The following is a 25,154-nucleotide window of genomic DNA, read 5'->3' as shown; positions in this document are numbered from 1 at the left end:
AGCTGGTCAAGCTGGGAATACTGTGGTGGCAGCATTCACAGTTCCTGGGGTGTAAAGGGAGTCATTGCTCAATAGTGACAATACTGACCAAATGTAGGGGTCTATGATTGCAGGGTCCTGGAAGGAGCCCTGGTATCTGATCCCTGGTAGAGAATCAGCACTATGATGACTGTACCATTTGAGTTGGGAGAGGGATATGAAATAGGGATAAAAGTTTGCCTAGTTGTGGATTAAGTCCAATGGAAACCAGTTTTGATTAAGGTGAAAACTGCTGACGCCCTATTCCCTACACTACTACTACTACTACTACTTAACATTTCTAGAGCACTACTAGGGTTACGCAGTGCTGTACAAAATAAACAAAGAAGGATGGTCCCTGCTCAAAGGAGCTTACAATCTAAAGAACGAAATGTCAAGTTGGGCAGTCTAGATTTCCTGGGTAGAGGTGTAGAGGTTAGGTGCCGAAGGCGACATTGAAGAGGTGGGCTTTAAGCAGAGATTTGAAGATGGGCAGGGAGGGGGCCTGGCGTATGGGCTTGGGGAGTTTGTTCCACGCGTGGGGTGAGGCGAGACAGAAAGGGCGGAGCCTGGAGTTGGCGGTGGTGGAGAAGGGTACTGAAAGGAGGGATTTGTCTTGAGAGTGGATGCTACAGTTTGTTAGAAGGCACTGCCTCATAGCTATATAAGTGCCCTCTCAGCTAAGTAAAGGAGTATACCTTGAAATATTAGCAGGCAACAGCTTTTGCTAAAGCATTGCTGATAAGCAGAAATGTGTTCTGAGTTCAGTGCTCTTGAGCTAGATTTTCACTAAGACTAGAATACCGGCATTTAGGCCTAAATCAAGATAGATCCTTCTAGAATTACCCCCTTAGTACTCAATGATATCTCAACAACTGCTTTGGAATACTGACCTCTAGGTTTTCACTCAGTTTTTCATTATGGAGTAAATATGTTTGCAACCCCTTGAAAAGATGAATGCCAAAGATACCAAGAAGCTCCAGGAATGAAACCAAAGGATGAATCAGGAAAATAGGAAAGAAACAGGTGACCTAATTTTTAATAAAGTTATCTAGATAGCACTGCTGCTTTTATCTTGGACAACTACACTGCTATTTGAACTGGATATAGTTTGGTAAGGCTTGCAAAATTTATAAAGCTTGAACAACTTACTGGGAAATGGAGAAGGTAACTTTCAGTCATTTCAGCAGGCAAAACAGTGTTTTGCATGCAGATAGGGGCTATTTGAAAATTGCCCACCCATAAGCATGTGCCCAACAACATGAGTACTTTTACCCATTTCAGCAGAAGCTTTTATGGGGATGGGTTTAGACAGGGAATTGCAACAACGTACGTAGTATTGTTTTTTGAAAACCGTGTTCTTAGTTAGAAAAAGTGTCCAAAGAAAACATATGAGCCTATTTATGTAAGTCATTTATCCTTAACAGCTGATAAAGTGAATGGCTATGGCTACTTTCACTTTGAAGATTAGTACCAAGCCCATTGGTAAAAAGTCTACACAGACTTTACAGTGTGGGCTGTGTGAAAATTGCCCTCATAAGGCATTATTTTGTATCCAGACTTCATACATTTTGTGTCTGATTGTCACAGAAATTGTATATATTTAATTCATGGATTTATCTCCATTTTCTTTTTCTTCAAATTCACCTCAATAGATGATGGTGTGGATGACTTTAGATGCATTGGCTATGGGTGTAGAGGAAGCTTCTTGTGTCTCAGAGTCCTTTAACACTGATTTTGTTCCAGCAGAGCTCATGCTAGTCATGTCAGTCACCTTCCAAGCCAAGTTCATCACTCCCATGACATGCCTGTGCTCTGCTGGCTAAGAAACAGGAATCACAATTTCATACAGTGCAGAGCTGTGGCTGGCCCCATGCCTTTGATGTCATCCATTCAAGATGGAGTTTAAATGCTGGAACATTTCTCTCTCTGTTATTCATATTGTTAGAAGTAAATATTTAAATATCTGATTGTCTTATCTCTATTTGGATTTGGGAACTGTTATTGGTTTGAGGTCAACAAAATTGCTACATCTACTTGCCTTGGATAGAAAATGGTGCACAATATGCCTATTCTTCTTAATCCCTTGGAGAATTTGCATGAAAGGAAGGAAGGAAGGAAGGAAGGAAGGAAGGAAGGAAGAAAGAAAAAAGTGAGGCTCTGTGCACTGAACACATGTAGTGATCCTGACATTCCCACAAGAGAACTTTGAAAACTTCACATTCATTATTTTGACACATAGTAGGCTCCAATGGTGACTAATGGATGGGAAGGCAAAGAAAGGTTGTCCACTACAGCTTCAGAGTAAAGTCCATGTCATCTTGACTTGCTTCAGTCTCTCATTCATTTTGTCAAATGTGACAGTCCTTTCCAAAAGAAGATCCTGGATCTGGAATGAAAATATTGCTTACAGACAGGCTTGGAAATCATTGCTTTCTATTTAATTTTCTTGGGTTGCAGAATGGAGAATCTATTGAGAGATAACGCTTGACTTCCTTTCTTTCTTTCAAATCAGGTCACTTGGAGTTAGTCTCATCTCTCCCATTTTGAGACACACCTTTTTTTTCTAGGAAAGATAAAACAATGAGTTAGTGAAGTGCTTCTGAAAACTGGGAAATATTTATCAATTAAGGTGCTATAATTGCTATTAGAAAGAAGTTTGTTGAAAACTACCCCCTTAATTCTATAAAGTTGCATGCCCAAATTTGCAATTAATGCACAAATTGACACAAGAATAGGGTCAGTTGTGCACATAACTTAATTTAATAATTAGATGCTAAGTGGCCTTAAACAATTATTGAAGATAATTGGTGCTAATTAGCACTAATTGCATAACTGCCCTTAGTATTCTATAAGATACATGCTCAAATTGCAGAGAGCACAACGTCAAGAGGGAGTGTGGACCTGGGAAGGGCATGGGCGGGTCAGGGGCATGTTAGGCAGTTTTTTTTGTTTTGTTACATTTGTACCCCGCACTTTCCCACTCATGGCAGGCTCAATGTGGCTTACATATACAGGTACTTATTTGTACCTGGGGCAATGGAGGGTTAAGTGACTTGCCCAGGGTCACAAGGAGCTGCCTGTGCCTGAAGTGGGAATCGAACTCAGTTCCCCAGGACCAGAGTCCACCACCCTAACCACTAGGCCACTCCTCCACTCCAGTTATGTGCATGGGTTATAGAATATTAGAATTTATCCCACTGATATTCAGCTGGTGGCGTATTGTTGCCAGCTAACTTATCCCCTGATGTTCAGAGCCGGGCCATGACCGGACATCGGAACTGAGTAGCGGGGATTTTTTTGGGTGGGATGGGCGCCCGGCACTTATATGGGTCCAGTCAATATTCAGCCAGGCTGTATAAAAGTTAAGCGGCCCTGGCTGAATATTGGGCTGACCGGCCAGCAAAACATTTAAAAAAATGTCTTTTTCTTTATAAACTAAAGCCCCTGAGCCCACTCAAGCCCCCCCGCCAATGTTCCCTCTCAGCCCACATCAAGATCCCAGAAGACCATCCCCACCACCTGAGCTGTGCAGACAGGCTCTCCCTCCAGGCCTACCTATATCCCTGGTGGTCCAGCGATGTCATTGGGGGACAGGAGCATAGCCCCCTCACTCCTGCCACCTGTGGTACCGGTCTAAAATGGCTGCCGCAATCTCTCGCAGCACCTTACCAATGACCCCACTGGACCACCAGGCATGCAGGGAGGGCCTGCCTGCACAAGTGGAGGGCGGGGGGTTGATGTGGGCTGAGAGGAGGAGGGAAAGAAGGGAACAGAATTCAAACACGCGTGGGATAAACATAAAGGAATCTTGTTCAGAAGGAATGGATCCTAAGGAGCTTAGCTGAGATTGGGTGGCAGAGCCGGTGGCGGGAGGCGGGGATAGTGCTGGGCAGACTTATACGGTCTGTGCCAGAGCCGGTGGTGGGAGGCGGGGCTGGTGGTTGGGAGGTGGGGATAGTGCTGGGCAGACTTACACGGTCTGTGCCCTGAAAGGGACAGGTACAAATCAAGGTAAGTTATACACAAAAAGTAGCACATATGAGTTTATCTTGTAGGGCAGACTGGATGGACCATGCAGGTCTTTTTATGCCGTCATTTACTATGTTACTATGTTAACATTGGGAGGAGTTTTGGATATTCACAGCCAGCACCTGCATAGCTAAGCGGCCTTATTTAGGACAGCTCTTAAGCTGACCTAAATGATGCCGCTTAGCTATGCGGGTGCCAGCACTAATGCCAGCACCCGAATAGCCTGGGGCTCCTCCCCAGTGCCATCCCCAGCGCAGTCTCTGACCTACCCACTTTCTGTTTGGGTAATCTCAGAAGATATTCAGTGGCACTGTTCAGTTAACTGCCACGTGGTATACAGAATTATGCCGAGCGCCTCTCCGTGACCAAATTTAGTCACGGCCATTTACACCATGTTTTACTTGGCATAAACCCTGACACCAAAATTAGGTGCAGAGCAGGTGTATTCTATAACAACACGCATAGATTTTAGAAACGCCTATGTGCTGCCTATGGCCTTGCCCCTTTTCAACACGCACCACATTACAGAATACGCTTAGCAAGTTATATGCATAAATCTTAATGCCAATTAGTCCTGATTAATAGAGCTAATTAGCTATTTAAACAATTAAGTTATATGCATTGTTATAGAATACACTTCAATTTCCACACACAAATTAGGGCACGATATATAGAGTCCCGAGAAATATGTGCATATTTATGATCCCTTTTACCAAGCTGCAGCAACAGGGAACCTGCGCTGGCATCACATGTGTTTTTGATGCGTGCCAAAGCCCTCTTTTACCATTATGGGTAAAAGGTAGGTCTTTTTTTTTCAGGAAATGGCCGTGCAGCAATGAAGCACTTGCTGCACGGCCATTTCATGGGGGAGCCCTTACCGCCACCCACTGAGGTGGCGATAAGGGCTCCTGAGCTAACCCAGTGGTAAGCGGGCAGCGCATAGCACTGCCTGATTACCGCCGGGTACACACCGGCACTACAAAAATATAGTTTTGTAGTGCTGGATATGACGGCACACTGAGAGTGGGAACTACCGCCAGGTTGCTGTGGTAGCCTGGTGGTACTTCATTTTTAGTGAGCGGTAAGCCCGCATTCAGCTTACCGCCGCTTTGTAAAAGGGGCCCTTAAGGAACAGCACTTAGGTACAATTTTGGCAGTTATACCCCTGATTCTATAAAAGTTGCCAAAAATTGTGCAAGCTATTTAATAGAATAATGAGCCAATTAGTGCCAATAATTGGCATTTTAACAATTATTGGCAACAATTAGATTTAATTGGAACTTACGCACATAAATTTAGGTGCAGGATCCGCACCTATAACTTACATGTGGTCTGAAAAAGGGTGTGGAAATGGAAGGGTCATGGGCATTTCAGGGCAGATCGGGGGTGTGGTTTTGAGCTACTCTAGTAATTATAGAATATAGGTGCTGCGCAAGTAAATTTAGGCATTTGCACCATTTGTGTAAGCGTGATGTTTGATCAGTAGATCACACCCTGAGGCAGCAATAAGTGAAACATGGCGCATGTCGGCGTTTGGCCCCTCACACTTTAAGATAAGTTAGATATTAAGAAAAAATGCAAGAGTATATTTCTTTACAAAATAGTTTTGAACAAAATGTTACAAAAATGTTTAGAGAAATTGATGTGACCGATGAGGAGGCAGGAGAGTCATGGGCGGTGTGTTATCTATGTGAAAAGAGTCACCACTGAGGTCTATAAAAAGTAAACCATGTATTCACACTAATGAGTTATTAGCACTGGGTTCTCAGTATTGTAGCTTAAATGTACAGCACACATGTGGATTACTCTATGTAGGAAAGATAAGATGCCAAATGAGAACCAGGATTATTGAGCATAAAAGTGCAGTAAAACAACTGAGAAACCCTTGGTAGAGCATTGCATACAGTACGGAAACTCTTTTAATCATCTAAGATTTGTGGTTGTTGGCAAAGCTTCTGTATCATGGAGAGATGGAGATCTGGATAGACTGTTGTTACAAAAAGAACAGAAATTTATTTTTAGGTTCAACACAGACACTCCAGATGGCCTGAATCAGGAATCTAACCCGTCTGTGTTTTTATAATGACACAACTGGCATTAGAGCTAATTATTATGAACACTACATAAACAGATTCACTTTTATTTATGATTGACATATGTTTATTATTTCTTTACATATTTATTGTCATGGATGTATTTGTTATGTATTTAAGATATACTGATATCATATTATTTACTCAGACATTTATTGCTATTTAATATATATATAGGTTTGATGATGTATATATTTTTAAAAACCAAAAGGTAACTGAACAAAGAAAACCCACAGGGTAAACAAAGCAAACCATAATGTGGGAGAAGAAAGCAGGCTGAACGGACAATTTATGTATTCTCAGTGTAGATTTTATATATGTTTGTAATTCTGATAAAACCCAGCATTTTTTTTGATTAATTAGTGTTTTGAGAATGGCACTTAGGGGTCCTTTTACAGAGCGGCAGGAAGCCCAATGCAGGCTTACTACTCGCTCTTTCAGGACTGGTGCAGGCCCAACATGGCCGCAGGAGCAGTCCCGACCTGAGCGCGTTCCATTTCCAGGGGAAAATGAAAACCCTCAGAAAAGGCTTGCATGACGGTAACCTGGCGGTAATCAGAAATTGCTGCGGGCTGCCTGGTTAACTCCGGGTTAGCACGGGGGCACATATTGCCACCTCAATGGGTGGTGGTAAGGGCTCTCCGTCACATGGACATGTGGTAAGAGTTGTCTTACCACATGGCCATGTGTGCTTGGGGCTTCTTTACCCGCTGTGATAAAAAGGGCCCTGGTGTGCGGGAAAAATGGCCCCCGCCACCAATGCAGGGCCCTTTTTCCTGCAGCTTGGTAAAAGGGCCCCTATATGTTTTCTAAGAAGGTAAAATTATGTATAATCATACCTGATAATTTTCTTTCCATTAATCATAGCTGATCAATCCATAGACTGGTGGGTTGTGTCCATCTACCAGCAGGTGGAGATAGAGAGCAAACTTTTGCCTCCCTATATGTGGTCATGTGCTGCCGGAAACTCCTCAGTATGTCGATATCAAAGCTCCATCCGCAGGACTCAGCACTTAGAGAATTACACCCACGAAGGGACACTCTGCCCAGCTCACCACCGCCGAAACGGGGGAGGGGAATTAACCCAGCTCATCCCCACACAAGTGGGGGAGGGGAATCCGTCCAGCTCATCCCCGCGGAGCGGGGGAGGGACACCACACCCGCCGATGCGGGGGGATCTGGCTTATCCTGCAACCGCAACCGCGGGAGGAGCTGACTGACCCTAACACCGCCGAAGCGGGAGGGGTACAAAGCTGCCCTACAGCCGCACGAAGCGGGAGGGAGTGCCGGCAGAATTTATGTCTCAATCCAGCCCCGTAAAACGGAGGGGAGAGGAATGCAGCAGCTCACTGTAACACAAAGTCGTCTCAACTCTTGAAGAATCCAAGTGAAAGAAGAACTTGAACACGAAGTCCTCCTGAAGTAACTGAAGGCTAAACTTGAACCTAAAATTCAACCAGAATATAAACAGTACAGATATCTGGGAGGGGCTATGGATTGATCAGCTATGATTAATGGAAAGAAAATTATCAGGTATGATTATACATAATTTTACCTTCCATATCATCAAGCTGATCAATCCATAGACTGGTGGGATGTACCGAAGCAGTACTCACCCAGGGCGGGACATAGAAATCCCTGACCTCAACACTGAAGCTCCAAACCGGGCCTCCGCCCGTGCAGCCACAGTCAAACGGTAATGCTTGGAGAATGTATGAGCCGAAGCCCACGTTGCCGCCTTGCATATCTCTTCCAAGGAGACGGATCCGGCCTCTGCCATCGAGGCCGCCTGAGCTCTCGTGGAGTGAGCCTTCAGCTGGATAGGCGGCACCTTCCCCGCGGCCACATAAGCCGCTGCAATGGCTTCCTGGACCCATCTTGCCACTGTAGGCTTAGCAGCCTGCAGACCCTTACGAGGACCTGCAAACAGGACAAACAGATGATCCGATTTCCGGAAATCATTGGTCACTTCCAAGTAACTGATGATGACTCGTCTCACATCCAGATATTCAAGAGCGGAGTACTCCTCTGGGTAGTCCTCCCTACGAAAGGAAGGGAGACAGAGCTGCTGATTCACATGGAAGCGAGAACCAATCTTGGGCAGGAAGGAAGGCACTGTGCGAATAGTCACTCCTGCCTCAGTGCACTGCAGAAAAGGCTCTCGACATGAGAGCGCCTGGAGCTCGGAAACTCTTCTGTCTGAAGTGATAGCCACCAAACAGACTGCTTTCAACGTCAGGTCTTTCAGAGATGCCCTCGACAAGGGTTCCAAAGGCGGCTTCTGCAATGCTCTTAGCACCAGGTTGAGATTCCACGCAGGCACCACTGAGTGCAGAGGAGGGCGCAGGTGATTAACTCCCTTGAGAAAGCGCACCACATCTGGCTGCGAAGCCAGGGAAGCACCCTTCAGGCGGCCCCTGAAGCAAGCCAGAGCCGCTACCTGGACTTTAAGGGAACTGAGCGACAGGCCTTTCTCCAGACCTTCTTGCAGGAACGCCAACACTGAAGAAATTTGAGCAGTGAAGGGAGAAAGTGAGCCTGCTTCACACCATGCTGCAAAGATACGCCAAACCCTGGCGTAAGCAGTAGAAGTAGAGCGCTTCCTCGCTCTCAGCATAGTGGCGATGACCTTGTCTGAGAAGCCCTTCTTCCTCAGACGCTGCCGCTCAATAGCCAGGCCGTAAGACCAAAGGGAGAGGGATCCTCCATCACCACGGGACCCTGATGTAACAGGCCCTGCTCCACTGACAGCCGCAGAGGATCGTCGACTGAGAGCCTGAACAAGTCCGCATACCAGGGACGTCTGGGCCAATCCGGACCCACCAGGATTACCCTGCCGGGATGCCTTGCCACCCGGTCTAGCACCCTGCCCAACATGAGCCAGGGCGGGAACACATAGAGGAGCTCTTGTGTCGGCCACTGTTGGAGAAGAGCATCTACTCCCAGGGATCGAGGGTCCCGTCCTCTGCTGAAAAAGCGCGGCACTTGGCCATTGGCCGATGACGCCATCAGATCTAGGCTCGGCTGGCCCCAGCGCTTCGTGATGTCCAAGAACGCCTGAGCAGATAGTTGCCACTCTCCGGGCTCCAAGGTATGGCGACTGAGAAAGTCCGCCTTGACATTCATGACTCCGGCAATGTGGGCCGCTGAAAGCTGCTCCAGGTTCGCTTCCGCCCACTGGCAAAGACTCATAGCCTCCTTGGCTAGAGGGGCGCTCTGGTACCTCCCTGGCGGTTGATATAGGCCACAGCCGTGGCATTGTCCGACAGGACCCGTACAGGCTTCAACACGAGTACCGGGATGAACTCCAATAACACCAAGCGAATGGCTCTGAGTTCCAGGAGGTTGATAGACCACTTGCCTCTGCAGGAGACTAGAGCCCCTGCGCTGTCCTTCCCAAGCAGTGGGCTCCCCAGCCCATCAAAGAGGCGTCTGTCGTGACGACAATCCACTCCGGGGTCACCAGAAGCAATCCTGCAGACAACTTGTCTGTCTGCGTCCACCAGCTCAGCGCCTTGCGCACTGCTGGGTCCACGGGAAGGCGCACAGCATAATCCTCCGACATCGGAGTCCAGCGCAGCAGCAGAGATAGCTGTAGTGGTCTCATATGAGCCCTGGCCCAGGGCACTACTTCCATCGTGGCCGTCATAGAGCCCAACAGCTGCACGTAGTCCCAAGCCCGAATAGGAGAGGCTACTTGGAACTAGTCCACCTGAGCCTGAAGCTTGACAATCCGATTGTCTGGCAGGAACACTCTGCCCACTTGGGTGTCGAATCGAACTCCCAGATACACCAGGGACTGAGTCGGGCGCCGCTGGCTCTTCTTCCAGTTGATGATCCATCCCAGGGAGCTCAAAAGAGCAACTACCCGGTCCATAGCTTTGCCGCACTCTGCGTAAGAGGGGGCTCGGATCAACCAGTCGTCCAGATAAGGATGGACTTGTACTCCTTCCTTTAGCAGGAAGGCCGCTATGACCCCCATTACTTTGGAAAAGGTCCGCGGAGCAGTAGCCAACCCGAAAGGGAGGGCTCTGAACTGGAAGTGTCATCTCAGGACTGTAAAACGCAGAAAGCGTTGGAGAGGAGGCCAGATGGGAATATGCAGGTACGCTTCCTTGATGTCCAAGGAAGCCAAGAACTCTCCTGCCTTCACTGCCGCTATAACAGAGCGGAGAGTCTCCATGCGAAAGTGCCTCACTTTCCAGGCCCGATTGACCCCTTTGAGGTCGAGGATAGGCCGGACAGAACCTCCTTTCTTTGGAACCACAAAGTAAATGGAGTAACGTCCCTTGCCAATCTGATTTTTTGGCACCGGAACGACCGCACCCAGGCGGATCAGGTTGTCCAAGGTCTGCTGCACTACCACAGCTTGACCGGAGACTTGCAGGGAGAGAGTACAAACCCGTCTCTTAAGGGTTGGCAGAACTCTAGCTTGTAGCCGTCTCTGATGACTTCCAGCACCCACGCGTCTGAAGTTATAGTGATCCACTCGCCCAGAAACGAGGACAGCCGTCCTCCAATCTGCACTGGGGCGTGGACCAAGGCCCCGTCATTGGGTACGAGACCCTGGGGGAGGACCGGAGGGAGCACCTCCGGGACGGCGGTCTCTGCGAAAGGAATGCTGCTTGGGGGAGAAATTCCTCTTGAAGGAAGAGGGGGCAGAGGAACCCGACTTGCCCGGGCGGTATGGAGGTATCGGGACGAGTACTAACCCGAGCCCTGACCTCTGGTAATTTCTTGCCGTTAGACGTGCCGAGATCGGTCACGATTTTGTCCAGCTCGACCCCAAAGAGCAGCTTGCCTTTAAAAGGCAATCTAGCCAGGCGGGATTTAGAGGCGTGGTCAGCAGACCAATGTTTCAGCCAAAGCCACCGCCGCGCAGAGACTGTCTGAGCCATGCCTTTAGCTGAGGCTCTCCAGACATCATACAGCAAGTCTGCCAAATAGGCTAAGCCCGATTCCAGGGCCGGCCAATCAGCCCTCAAGGAATGATCCGAGGGGGAAGCCCGCTGCACCATAGTCCGGCACGCCCTGGCCACATAGGAGCCGCAAACTGAGGCCTGCAAACTTAAAGCAGCTGCCTCCAAGGACGACCTTAAGGCCGCCTCCAATCTTCTGTCTTGGGCGTCCTTTAGGGCCGTGCCACCTTCCACCGGCAACGCCGTTTTCTTAGTCACCGCAGTGATTAAAGAATCCACGGTAGGCCACAGATAGGCCTCACGTTCACTCACAGCCAAAGGATAGAGGCGGGACATAGCCCTAGCCACTTTAAGGCTCGTTTCCGGGACATCCCATTGAGCCGCAATTAAGGTGTGCATGGCATCATGCACGTGGAAGGTTCTAGGCGGGCGCTTCGTCCCCAGCATAATGGCAGAGCCAACAGGGGCTGAGGGAGAGACGTCCTCCGGAGAGGAAATCTTCAAAGTGTCCATGGCCTGTAACAACAGGTTGGGCAAATCCTCTGGGCTAAAAAGCCGCGCTGCAGAGGGGTCATCCGCTCCATCCGAGCGGGGATCTATCTCCTCCAAGGAATCCGCAAAGGATCGTTGGGAGACCTCAGACACGCTGCCCTCATCTACATCGGAGGAGACAAAAGTCCTCCAAGGCCTGGAAATCAACCCGAGGGCGTTTACCTCTGGGAACCTCAACCTCTTTATCAGAAGAGGGAGCAGGGGCAGCGTTTTGCATGAGGAAAGCCTGATGCAGCAGCAAAACAAACTCGGGGGAGAAACCCCCCAGACTGTGCACTTCCGCAGCCTGGGCAACAGCCCTAGACGCACTCTCAACCGGCGCTCGCAATAGCGGGGGAGAGACATGCTGCGCATCCAAAATGGCGTCCGGCGCGAAACTCCGTGAAGGAGCCGCGCGGGAAGAACGGCGCTTAACTTTAGCCGCTTTTGTGCCGTCGCCCAAATTAAGGGCGTTCATGGCATTAATGTCTCCAACCTCAAGGGCGGCCCCGAAGAAGCCGTCCGAGCCGCGTGGCCGGCCAAGATGGCGGAGGCGAGGAGCGGGGGATGGGCGTTTATGGCGGGAAAAAACCGCCACGCCGGAGGAACGACCGGGACATTCATCGGTCACTAAACTATCACCCATCAAGGGCGAATCAGGTTGTAAAACCCCCGCATCCCCTCTAGAAGCGCTCCAGCGATCTGGGGAGCGACCCTTTGCGCCCTCGCCCTCCGACGCCATTGCCACGAGGAGAAGAATCGGGGAACCCCCTGCCCGCTATAAAAAGGTAAAATTACCTGCTTGCCGCTCCGAGCTGTAACGAACTGGTGTCCCAGTGAGTAGCTGCAATGAACGTTTAAAGAAACGTCGAATTAAACGCCTTTAAAGACGTTTAAAAATATATATATTTTTTTTTTTAAACGGAGCCAGCGGGAGGGGGGAGAAAAGGAGGGACCTGGCACCACCAGGTTTGCACTTGCTCAAAAGAGCCCTCAACCCCAGGCCTCAACAAAACCTAAGGATTAGGCTTGGAGGCCTAGCCAGAGCTGCTGCTGTGTGTGACCACCACCTGCTGAGATAGAGAACATACTGAGGAGTTTCCGGCAGCACATGACCACATATAGGGAGGCAAAAGTTTGCTCTCTATCTCCACCTGCTGGTAGATGGACACAACCCACCAGTCTATGGATTGATCAGCTTGATGATATGGAATATGACCTTTTTAAAGCCATTTCTAGCTGGCCCCTATTTCGAAGACATCATCAGTGCTTCACTAGAACGCAGAAAATGACTACTGGAATGTATAGCATTTTAAGATGTTTTTAGTGTTTTTCATGGTTTGCTGTGATTTTTAGTGATTCTAGGTGGGTATTGACTCCTCTTTCAACTTATATGATGTTTATGGAATCAGGCTGCTGGTGATAACATTTAAAAAGGAGATAGAGCAGTTTTTAAACTAAAATGGGGGGGGGGGGGGGGGGGGGACCGACAGTCACCCAAGAGCACATGGTTCGGTGTGGAGTATCCTTCAACGATACTATTGAAACAGGATCTTTAGGGAATCCTGATAGAGGTTTCAATAATGGTGAAAGAAAGCCAGGAATGTTCAACAGAAGAACAGTAAAGGATGAAAATTATCTCCATTAACTTCAAAGTGACCTGTAGATGCAAGGAAAAAAGACAATTTGAAGTGTCTTTATACAAATGCTAGAAGCCTTAAAAATAAGATAGAAGAATTGGAGTATATTGCACTAAATGAAAAGGCAAATATAATAGGTATTTCAGAGACTTGGTGGAAGGAGGACAATCAATGGGACACTGTGTTAGCAGGGTACAAATTATATCGCAATGATACAGTGGATCAAATTGGAGGAGGGGGTTGTGCTATATGTTAAAGAGGGAATTGAGTGAAACAAAATAAACATTCCTCATGAAACAGATAGTAGCATGACATCCTCATGGATAGAAATCTCAGGTGTGAAGGAAAGGAGTATACTGGTGGGGCCGTTCTACCGTTCGCCAAGAACTATCGGAGGACATCATCTCCCAAACGCTCAAAAGATTTGCTAAATCTCACTGCAAACTAGACCTATGCCCAAACAACCTGATGACATCTGCCCCTCAACAATTCATAAACGACATAACGAAACACCCGAATTACATGTTACAAAATGGATTTTTCCCGAAGGAAAAAGGAAACATCTTACTCACCCCCATACCCAAAGACACAAAGAAGAGTGCTAGTGAACTAACTAACTACAGACCAGTAGCATCTATTCCCTTAATAACCAAATTAACCGAAGGGTTGGTGAGTAAGCAACTTACAAATTATCTAGAGTAGAGGAGTGTGGTAGCCATGTTAGTCCACTCTTAAGCACATTTGCTTATTTCCGATCTGAGGAAGAAGGGCAACCTTCGAAAGCTAATCAAGAAATGTATTAAGTTATGTCCAATAAAAAAGGTATCATCTTATTTTCTTTTCCATGTTTTATTTTGTAAAATTATCTAGATAAATTTTCTATACTTCACAATTCCCAATCAGGGTTTCGGTCTAACCACAGTACCGAAACAGTATTAGTAACCCTCATGACTAAATTCAAACAAACGATTATATCTGGTAAGAACATACTACTTCTACAATTTGACATGTCAAGCGCTTTCAACATGGTTGGAATCTTACTACACATCCTTCGGAATTGGAGGCAACGTCCTCAAGTGGTTCAAGGGATTCCTAACCGCAAGGTCATACCAAGTAACATCTAACTCGTCTATTTCAGCCGCATGGGTACCTGAATGCGGAGTACCACAAGGATCCCCCCTCTCGCCGACTCTATTCAACTTAATGATGATACCCTTGGCAAAATTACTAGCAAATCAAAACCTCAATCCATACATTTATGCGGATGACGTAATGATCTACATCCCATTCAAACAAGACCTAAAAGAAATTTCCAATGACATCAACCAAAGTCTCAATATCATGCATTCGTGGGCGGATGCATTTCGGCTGAAACTCAATGCAGAAAAGACCCAATGCCTAATACTAACCTCCCAACACAACAAGAAAGAATACACCGCCATCAACACACCAACTCTAAACCTTCCTATTTCAAAAACCCTAAACATTCTTGGAGTCACCATTGATCGACACCTAACACTAGAGAACCACGCGAGAAACACAACCAAGAAGATGTTCCACTCAATGTGGAAATTAAAAAGAATAAGACCTTTCTTCCCAAGGAGTGTTTTCCGTAACCTGGTACAATCATTAGTGCTCAGTCATCTAGACTATTGCAACGCACTATATGCCGGCTGCAAAGAACAAATAATCAAGAAACTCCAGACAGCCCAGAACACTGCAGCTAGACTCATATTTGGCAAACCAAAATTTGAAAGTGCAAAGCCCTTACGAGAAAAATTACATTGGCTCCCACTTAAGGAACGCATCACGTTCAAAATATGTTCACTAGTTCACAAAATTATCCATGGAGACGCACCAGCTTACATGTCTGACCTAATAGACCTACCACCTAGGAATACCTAAAGATCATCCCACACATTCCTTGATCTGCACTTCCCCAGTTGCAAAGGAATGAAATACAAACTAATGCAGGCGTCAAACTTCACCTACTTGAGCACACAGTTATGGAACGCACTGCCGCGCAACTTGAAATCGATTTACAAAATAACGAACTTCCGCATACTACTGAAGACCCATCTCTTTGAAAGAGCATACCAAAAAGATCAACCCAAGTGAATATGCACAACTCGCCTATTTAATTTCAGAACTGTTTCCTAAAATCTGCTTCTATACTACTACTTTGCTTTTATCATCATGCTGACCAAGAACATGCAATACTAAATGTTTATATTACTAACTTTCTTCCACTACTCATGATGTATTGTAAGCCACTTTGAGCCTGCAAAGAGGTGGGATAAGGTGGGATACAAATGCAACAAATAAATAAATAAAAATGAACAGAAAGATGAAAATATGTTTACAGAAATTAGAAAAACTGGCAAATTGGACATTATAATAATGGGTGATTTCAATTATCCTAATATTAACTAGATAAATGTTACATCAGGGAGTACTAGGGAAGTAAAATTTCTAGATGTAATAAATGATTGCTTCTTGGAGCAACTAATCCTTAGTGGAATGCGGGGCATAGTATAAGAGGTAACGGTACTGGATCTGCTGGGAAACAGTGATCATAACATGATCAAATTTGAGCTGATATCTGGAGTGAAGTCACAAAGGAAATCTACTGTAGCAGTTTTTAATTTTGGAAAGGGCCAGTGGCGTACCAAGGGGGGGGGGGCAGTGGGGGCGGTCCGCCCCGGGTGCCAGTGGGTGGGGGGTGCTCCGCTCCTGCCGCCTCCTTTAAACAAAAATCGGCGAAGCAGCGTCGCAGGCAGCGCCTAGTCTGCCCTTTTTTTTCGTGAAAAAATCAAATCTCCTTCTCCTCGTCTTGACGTCGACTCGGGCCTTCCAATCAATCACTATGTCCCGCCCTCCTCTAAGGTAACTTCCGCGAGGGCGGGCGGGACATAGTGATTGATTGGAAGGCCCGAGTCGACGTCAAGACGAGGAGAAGGAGATTTGATTTTTTTTACAAGCAGCAGGGCAGACGAGGCGCTGCCTGCGATGTTGCTTCGCCGATTCAGACAGTAGTGAGATCGGGACTGAGGTGGGGAAGGAGAGGGGTGAAAGGGACTCGGGTGGGGGTGTTCAGAGGGGAAAAGGGGAGGGGAGAAGGGGACTGGGGTGGGGATCTCAGACAGGGGAGGGGAAGGGGAGAAGGGGACTGGGTTGGGGATCTCAGATGGGAGACGGGGAGGGGAGAAAGGGACTGGGGTGGGGGTCTCAGACAGGAGAGGGGAGGGGAGAAGGGGACTGGGGTGGGGGTCTCAGACGGGAGAAGGGAAGGGGAGGGGAGATGGGGACTGGGGTGGGGGTGTTCAGAGGGGAAAAGGGGAGGGGAGAAGGGGACTGGGGTGGGGGTGTTCAGAGGGGAAAAGGGGAGGGGAGAAGGGGACTGGGGTGGGGATCTCAGACAGGGGAGGGGGAGGGGAGAAGGGGACTGGGTTGGGGATCTCAGATGGGAGATGGGGAGGGGAGAAGGGGACTGGTGTGGGGGTCTCAGACAGGGGAGGGGGAGGGGAGAAGGGGACTGGAGTGGGGATCTCAGACGGAAGAAGGGAATGGGAGGGGAGAAGGGGACTGGGGTGGGGTGTTCAGAGGGGAAAAGGGGAGGGGAGAAGGGGACTGGGGTGGGGGTCTCAGACAGGGGAGGGGGAGGGGAGAAGGGGACTGGGGTGGGGGTCTCAGACGGGAGAAGGGAAGGGGAGGGGAGGGGAGAAGGGGACTTTGGTGGGGGTGTTCAGAGGGGAAAAGGGGAGGGGAGAAGGGGACTGGGTTGGGGATCTCAGATAGGGGAGGGGAGAAGGGGACTGGGTTGGGGATCTCAGATGGGAGACGGGGAGGGGAGAAGGGGACTGGGGTGGGGGTCTCAGACAGGGGAGGGGGAGGGGAGAAGGGGACTGGGGTGGGGGTCTCAGATGGGAGAAGGGAAGGGGAGGGGAGGGGAGAAGGGGACTTTGGTGGGGGTGTTCAGAGGGGAAAAGGGGAGGGGAGAAGGGGACTGGGTTGGGGATCTCAGATAGGGGAGGGGAGAAGGGGACTGGGTTGGGGATCTCAGATGGGAGACGGGGAGGGGAGAAGGGGACTGGGGTGGGGGTCTCAGACAGGGGAGGGGGAGGGGAGAAGGGGACTGGGGTGGGGGTGTTCAGAGGGGAGAAGAGGACTGGGGTGGGGTCACAGACAGGAGAAGGGGAGGGGAGAAGGGGACTGGGGTGGGGGTGTTCAGAGGGGAGAAGGGGGCTGGAACTGGGGGCTGAAAAAAGGGGCATAGAGAGAGGGGACAGATCCTTGATGGAAGGGGGAGCGAGAGGGAGGTCAGACCCTGGATGGATGGGAGAGGGAGGGCAAATGGTGGATTGAAGGGGCAGAGAGAAAGGGCAGACAGTGAAGTGGATGGAAGGAAGGGAAAGGGCAGACAGAGAATGGAAGGGGCAGAGATAGAGGGCAGATGTGGATGGAAGGGGCAGGGAGAGAGGGCAGACATTGGATGGAGGGAACAGCAGAGAGGGCTGACACTGGATGGCAGAGAACGAAGACAGATGCTGGATGGAAGGAAGACGGTGAAAAGAAGATGAGGAAAGCAGAAACCAGAGACAACAAACTGTAAATAAAATATATATTTTTGTTTTTTGCTTTAGGATAAAGTAGTATTGTAGCTGTGTTAATAAATGTTTATAATAGAACATGTAAACAAGGTAATCTTTTTATTGGACTAATTTTAATACATTTTGACTAACTTTCGGAGAACAAAACCCCCTTCCTCAGGTCAGGATAGGATACTGTAACAGCACTATACTGTACTGACCCGAGGACGGAGGTTTTGGCCTCTGAAAGCTAAATGTATTAGTCCAATAAAATGGTATTATTTTACTTTCTATATTTGTTTTATTTCTATTTGTTAATTTGTAAAGTGGTGATTGGTATTTGTTAGTTTTTTTCAAATTTACTTCTGCTGTCTTTATATTTTGCACAGTACTAGGGGACAGTTTCTGTTTCTGTGGTGTTGCATTGTATGCAGAGTCTGGCATTGGGGGTTCAGTTTAATTTTTGTCTAAATAGAAAGTTTATGATTACTTATTCTATAGTGGATTAGGGTGTATCTGTGTTTGTGAAAAAGACATGGCTTTCAGTTGGCACTGACTGTGCAGGATCTACGATCTGTACTATTCTGTCTGGTTTCATTTTACAATAGGTGAATTGATGTTCTAGTGCTCACTGTAGTGTTTAAAATGCTTTCCTTTTCCTTGTGTGACTCGTAGAAATGACTGCTTATGGTATGGTAGAATTGCTCTATAGGTCCTGAGTGTTTTGTATTCTCGGCATGCCTAGTACTGGATTTTTTTTTTTTTTTGGGGGGGGGGGGGGGGTTGAAAAATGACCGGCCCTGGGTGTCAACTACCCTAGGTATGCCACTGGAAAGGGCGATTATAACAAAATGAGGAAAATGGTTAAAAAGATACTGAAAGGATCAGCCGCAAAGGTTAGGACTTCAAATCAAATGTGGATGTTGTTTAAAAATACCATCATGGAAGACCAGACTAAGCATAACAGAGAATTTATGATTATGTCTTATTTGTGTTACTCAAATTTGTATGTTTGTAAACATAGGTTTATGCAAGTATTTATGTTTATTTCCTCGACAATATTTGATTTCTCCTTCCAAGTGTTTGATTGATTTTATATATCTGATATGGTTTCTTTTTCATTATTAACGTTTTATGATATAGTATTATACAAATATATATGTTTTTAATTGTATTTGATTTTATTTGCTTTTGTAGAGCCCCTGACGCAGCCCTTGTGGGCGAAACACAGTCTGTGTCGGGCGAATCTCTGAAAATAAAGTTTTGAACCATATCACTGATTGACTGCTTTGTTTGTCTCTACGTTGGATTTTGCGGATCGCTTGCCATCTTGTTTCTTAGGATCTTAGTTATCTGATGCTAGGGTCCACTTTAGGAGTCAGCACTCAAGAAAAAGTACTAAGTGTGCCTAATGTGCAGTAGCAGCCAAAAAAGTAAACAGGATGCTACGAATTATTAGGAGAGGAATGCAAAATAAGACCAAAAATATTATAAAGCCTCTATATTGCTCCATGGTGCGACCTCACCTTCAGTATTATGTTCAATTCTGGTTGCCATATCTCAAAAAAGACATAGCGGAATAAGAAAGGGTTCAAACAAGAGCAACCAAAATGCTAAAGTGAATGAAACTGCTCCTATATGAGGCAAGGCTAAAGAGGCTAGGGTTTTCAGCTTGTAAGAGAAGGCTGAGGGGGAATATGACTGAGGTCTACAAAATCCTGAGTGGTGTGGAACGGGTGAAGGTGAATCGATTTTTCACTCATTCAAAAAGTGCAAAACCAGAAGGCACTCAATGAAATTATATGGAAATACTTTTTAAATTATATGGAAATACTTTTAAAACAAATAGGAGGAAATATTTTTTCACTCATAGAATAGCTAACTTCTGGAACTCGTTGCCGGAGGATGTGGTAACGGCAGTTAGCGTATCTGGGTTTAAAAAAGGTTTGGACAACTTCCTGGAGGAAAAGTCCAGAGTCTGTAATTGAGATGGACATCAGGGAAGCCACTGCTTGCGCTGGATTGGTAGCATGAAATATTGCTACTAATTGGGTTCTGCCAGGTACTTGTGACCTGGATTGGCCACTGCTGGAACAGGATACTGGGCTAGATGGACTACTGGTCTAACCCATTATCGCTGTTCTTATGTTCTTATATTTTTTTGATAAATGGCCCCATGGGAATTTAAATTGGGATTTTTACGCGCAAATAATTGATTTTAAGTAAGCTTGGCTCATTTTTAAGGTTTAATTATGGCCCTTTGAAACGTTCTGAATTAGAAAGGAGTTTGACCCCCCCCCCCTTTTTTTTTCAAACAGAGCTGTTGAGAGTAGTGACATTTGACTCCCAGAAAAGTCATATAAACCTGCTGTTGTTAAGTTTGTTTGTTTCAAAGGAGAAACTCTGGAGGAAGTGCTGCAAATCAGTAAGTAAATTTTGTATCCCCTCCGAAGGGACACCACCTTGTAGTGGTGGAGGGGCTTCCGTGTTTCAATGACTCAGGGGGCTATGCTGAAGGGTTACCCTTATCAGACAGGCCTCTGAGGAGAAACCAGTCAAAGAGTGTCCCAAACTAGGGAGAGTGGAAAGATGGTGACCTGAGGCTCGTACGCTCAACGGCCCAGCTGTCCTCTGAAGTTCTGTCTTTGTTTACTTGAAGTTTCCTCTTTGCATTTGCAGTTGCCTTAACTGAGAGGAAGGGGACAATGGGGGGTCAGCTGCCGATGGCCAGAGTTTTGTCCCCTGTGCAGCAAGTGTGGGACTGCTGCGTGACGAGCTGCCCACAGATGACTGGGTTGATGAGTCCTTTGATTAGCACCGGCGAAGGAGTGTCGATGCTCTTGGACCTGGAAACAACTTCATCGCTCTCAAATCATTTAACCACCATGCCCAAAGGAGTGGAGGAGTGAGTTAGGAGTGTATGCTGAAATGGAAGTTGTTTACAGCTGAACCCGTGTCGGCGGTGCCACTCCTAAATCCGTAAGAGGAATCAGCTTGGAGTTTTTGGCTCCCGTGGAGGTTACATTGAATATCATCTGGAAGGCGCGCCAGGACCTAACGGTGGTAGTAAATAATTTTGCTTCAGATATAATCTTATTAGTGAGCTTCATGGATAATCTAATCGAATCCTTGGAGAATGAAAAATTGATGCAGCAAATGAAGTTCTACAGGAATAGGAAACAGTTAAGATTTTGAAAATGTTAATAGACCAGAAAAATTTGAACAAAATGAATATTATTACAGATAAGTACATAAGTAATGCCACACTGGGAAAAGACCAAGGGTCCATCGAGCCCAGCATCCTGTCCACGTCAGCGGCCAATCCAGGCTAAGGGCACCTGGCAAGCTTTCCAAACGTACAAACATTCTATACATGTTATTCCTGGAATTGTGGATTTTTCCCAAGTCCATTTAGTAGCGGTTTATGGACTTGTCCTTTAGGAAACCGTCTAACCCCCTTTTAAACTCTGCCAAGCTAACCGCCTTCACCACGTTCTCCGGCAACGAATTCCAGAGTTTAATTACGCGTTGGGTGAAGAAAATATTTCTCCGATTTGTTTTAAATTTACTACACTGTAGTTTCATCGCATGCCCCCTAATCCTAGTATTTTTGGAAAGCGTGAACAGACGCTTCACATCCACCTGTTCCACTCCCCTTATTATTTTATATATCTCTATCATGTCTCCCCTCAGCCGTCTCTTCTCCAAGCTGAATAGCCCTAGCCTCCTTAGTCTTTCTTCATAGGGAAGTCGAGCCATCCCCGCTATCATTTTAGTCGCCCTTCGCTGCACCTTTTCCAATTCCATTATATCTTTCTTGAGATGCGGCGACCAGAATTGAACACAATACTCAAGGTGCGGTCGCACCATGGAGCGATATAACGGCATTATAACATCCTCACACCTGTTTTCCATACGTTTCCTAATAATACCCAACATTCTATTCGCTTTCCGAGCCACAGCAGCACACTGAGCAGAAGGTTTCAGTGTATTATCGACCACGACACCCAGATCCATTTCTTGGTCCGTAACTCCTAACGTGGAACCTTGCATGACGTAGCTATAATTCAGGTTCTTTTTTCCCACATGCATCACCTTGCACTTGCTCACATTAAACGTCATCTGCCATTTAGCCGCCCAGTCTCCCAGATGATTAATATCGAGATTGTTGTTTTCCCAGAGTTCCGGGTATGAGTCCTAAAGTTTTTTTTCCTCTGAAATGATTCCTCTTGTATATTAATTCAAAAGGAGTGAAGCCTGTGAAACTGGGATTACCTTAATCAGTGGGAATTGGTTTAGGGATTCAAGTGTTTGTATTGTTAAATAACTTCTGGTTTTAAAAGAGAAAAAAATGAAATCAGGTGTATTATTTCCACTAATATTGGACAATAAGTATGTTTCCAATGAAATTAATTGACTATACACCGTCTTGGGTTTGAAGAAGCCAACCAGATGATCAATGTGGAATAATGATTTAGATAAATAATAACTGGGGATAATCAGGTTAATACCACGTTTTCTTTGTTTACTGTTGTTTACTGATCTCCTTGTCTTGTTTCACTCTCCCTATTTATTTTGTGGTCTAAGAAAAAGAAAGACTGTATATAATCCATTTATCTAGTTGAGATTGTTTTCTTCTAATATTATATTATTGTATAGTATTCTCTGTATTACTGTTTGCAAGTGACCCTTGTAAAATGAAAAATTATAAATAAATGATTAAAAAAAATTTGTATTTTTTGTCATATTTTTAAATTGTATATTTTTGGATGGTTTTTGCATTGTTGCTATCCTTATGATTTTTGTGGTAAATCTTTTCATATTTCACCTTGACTGTTAGTTCTAGAGGGACATAAGTTGTTAATCCTTCCCCTCTAGATATGTACAAATGTCAGATTTAATCTTGACTTTTACAGTTGTGCACACTCACAGGGAGGTAAGTAATTGTGTTTTATGTGTATGCTGTCATGGGATTTTAATTTGATAGTTTTGTTTAACAGTTTTTGCCTCTGACGCAGCTTATTTGGTGAAACATGGCCACATCAGGCATAAGCATTTGTTTGGTGAAATTAAAGCCCTTGTTTCTACGTTCTACTTTGGTAGTCTGCTGTTTGTTTTGCTGCATCTGCACTACAGATCTCCTGCTTCTGTTTGTCCCCAGAATAGAGCTCAGACAGAATCTTGACAGTAATATGTGTATGTGCATTACAAATGCATGTAAATGCTATTACTCTAAACATTTATGTGTGTAATGTACACATAAATGTTAACACCTATGTTACAGAATTGCCATATAAATGCCCTAGATCCTAGATTTTCTGCGAAGGCCCAAGCCACAAAGTTCCCCAGCCAACTCACAACAATATTTATTTTTTCATTTTATTTAAAAAAATGTATATTCCACATAAGCTACAATCCTTAGTGGATAACAGATAAAATATACACAATGTCTGCGTAACACAACAAACAAATAATACAACAAAAAAATTTAATTTGTCTAAAAAGGCATCAAATTGATATGCCTGCCATGAGTGGGAAAGCACGGGGTACAAATGTAATAAAAATAAAATATATCCTTTTTCAAATTCTTTAAGGAGAAGCCTAATGGTTAGTGTAGAAACCTGAGAACCAGGGTAATCGGGTTCGATTCCCACTGCAGTTCCTTGTGACTCTGGGCAAGTCACTTAACCTTCCATTGCCCCATACACAATAAGTACCTGTATATAATATGTAAACCGCTTTGATTGTAACCACAGAAAGGCTGGCCGGTATATCAAGTCCTATCCCCTTTCTCTTTCCCTTGCCCTTTAACTACTGATTTCAAAAGCCCTCTGAAACAACACGGTTTTCAAGGCTTTTGTAAACATTTCTAAATTCCTAATAGATCTTACAGTGACAGGCAGCGTGGTCCAGATTTTTGGGCCTGCGATATAAAAAATAGAATTATGGTAGTCCTCAAGATATATAACATGAAGGAACATCTAACAAATTTGCTGATGCAGATCGTAAAGGAAATTGCCAAAGGAATCTTGTTACGCAAAACTTTAAATACAAGCAATAAGATTTTATATTGTGTTCTATATTTTTTATTTTTGTTACATTTGTACCCTGCGCTTTCCCACTCATGGCAGGCTCAATGCAGCTTACATATTGTATACAGGTATTTATTTGTACCTGGGGCAATGGAGGGTTAAGTGACTTGCCCAGAGTCACAAGGAGCTGCCTGTGCCTGAAGTGGGAATTGAACTCAGTTCCTCAGTTCCCTAGGACCAAAGTCCAACCAATGTAGGTGTATCGAAGTTGGAGAGATATGATCAAATTTACTTTACTTTACATCAGACTTATATACTGCTCTATAGCAGATGATTCTAAGCGGTTTACAATAAGAAAAAAACAAGGAAGGACCTTGGGAAGATAACATAGTTTTCCAAAAAAATGCTTAGCAGTATATAATGTACAGCGTAGTCGGCAATTATTAACAAATACTAACATATACAAAAATATACAAAGCAGTAAGCTGAAGTACAGGATAGCATGCAATTACTGACATATACTAACAAATCCTAAGATAAACAGAGTAGTATACAAAAGTAAACAGTAGTATGTAATTATTAAAGTTTTCATCTTAACTTTTATTTGAGTATTAGTTGTGCATGATATGAGTCCAGAAATCAGCATTTTCAGGCTTTTTTCTAAACAGTATATAGTTAGAGAACTGGTTTAAACAAGAGGATGCCAAAAAACAAAAACTGGACAACACCTCTATGTGAGTCCAAGACAAGCAACACAGAAGTAGAGGATTACAAATTGATTTTCCAACCCCGGAGTGAATGTTCAAAAGATCTTTATTGGGTAGCACCAGAATAATGATCCAAGACATCAGGATGAAAACTGTGTTCTAAACACAGTATGCAGTATAGCAGCTTTGAACACGCCCCCACAATCATTGTGGGGGTGTGTTCAAAGCTGCTATATTACATAATGCATACTGTGTTTAGAGTGCAGTTTTCATCCTGTAGTTCATATGCATCAGTTGCATGTCCCTCCCATGTGAATGCCCATGCGAACAACTCCTTTGCAGTTACATGCTATGCTATCTACGTACACCCTTACAGAAATATGCTTACCATATATACTCGATGATGTTGAGAAATTTGAGCTGAAAAATGCTTTTAAAAACCAGGGTTCTCTTATCTATGGGTAACACCCGCAGCGCTAAAAAAATTACCGGTAATACCCTTCCCCTGCACCCCTGCTGGCAGCACAAGAATCTCTCTGGCATCACAAAACCCAGTACTGTAGTGGTACACCTAGGCCACATGAGGTCTGCTT

General features: G+C 45.5%; 1 protein-coding gene across 2 annotated transcripts in view; it reads right to left on the bottom strand.

Moving 5' to 3' along the window:
- Positions 1 to 600: 600 nt before the first annotated feature.
- SHISAL1 (shisa like 1) overlaps positions 601 to 25,154 on the bottom strand; it is a 466,569-nt gene continuing 442,015 nt past the window's right edge. For both annotated transcript variants that reach the window (XM_030215136.1, XM_030215135.1), the window contains one exon: positions 601 to 2,584. Coding sequence is in view for 1 of the 2 variants with exons in the window: in XM_030215135.1 (XP_030070995.1) it covers position 2,584 (1 nt within the window). In the remaining variant the exon portion in view is untranslated. The remainder of the gene's footprint in view (positions 2,585 to 25,154) is intronic.

This window comes from Microcaecilia unicolor, chromosome 9, assembly GCF_901765095.1.
Source record: "Microcaecilia unicolor chromosome 9, aMicUni1.1, whole genome shotgun sequence".
Classification (NCBI taxonomy): domain Eukaryota; kingdom Metazoa; phylum Chordata; class Amphibia; order Gymnophiona; family Siphonopidae; genus Microcaecilia; species Microcaecilia unicolor.
Note: the sequence above shows the minus strand (reverse complement) of the source record. Positions and strands in the feature narration are given on the sequence as shown.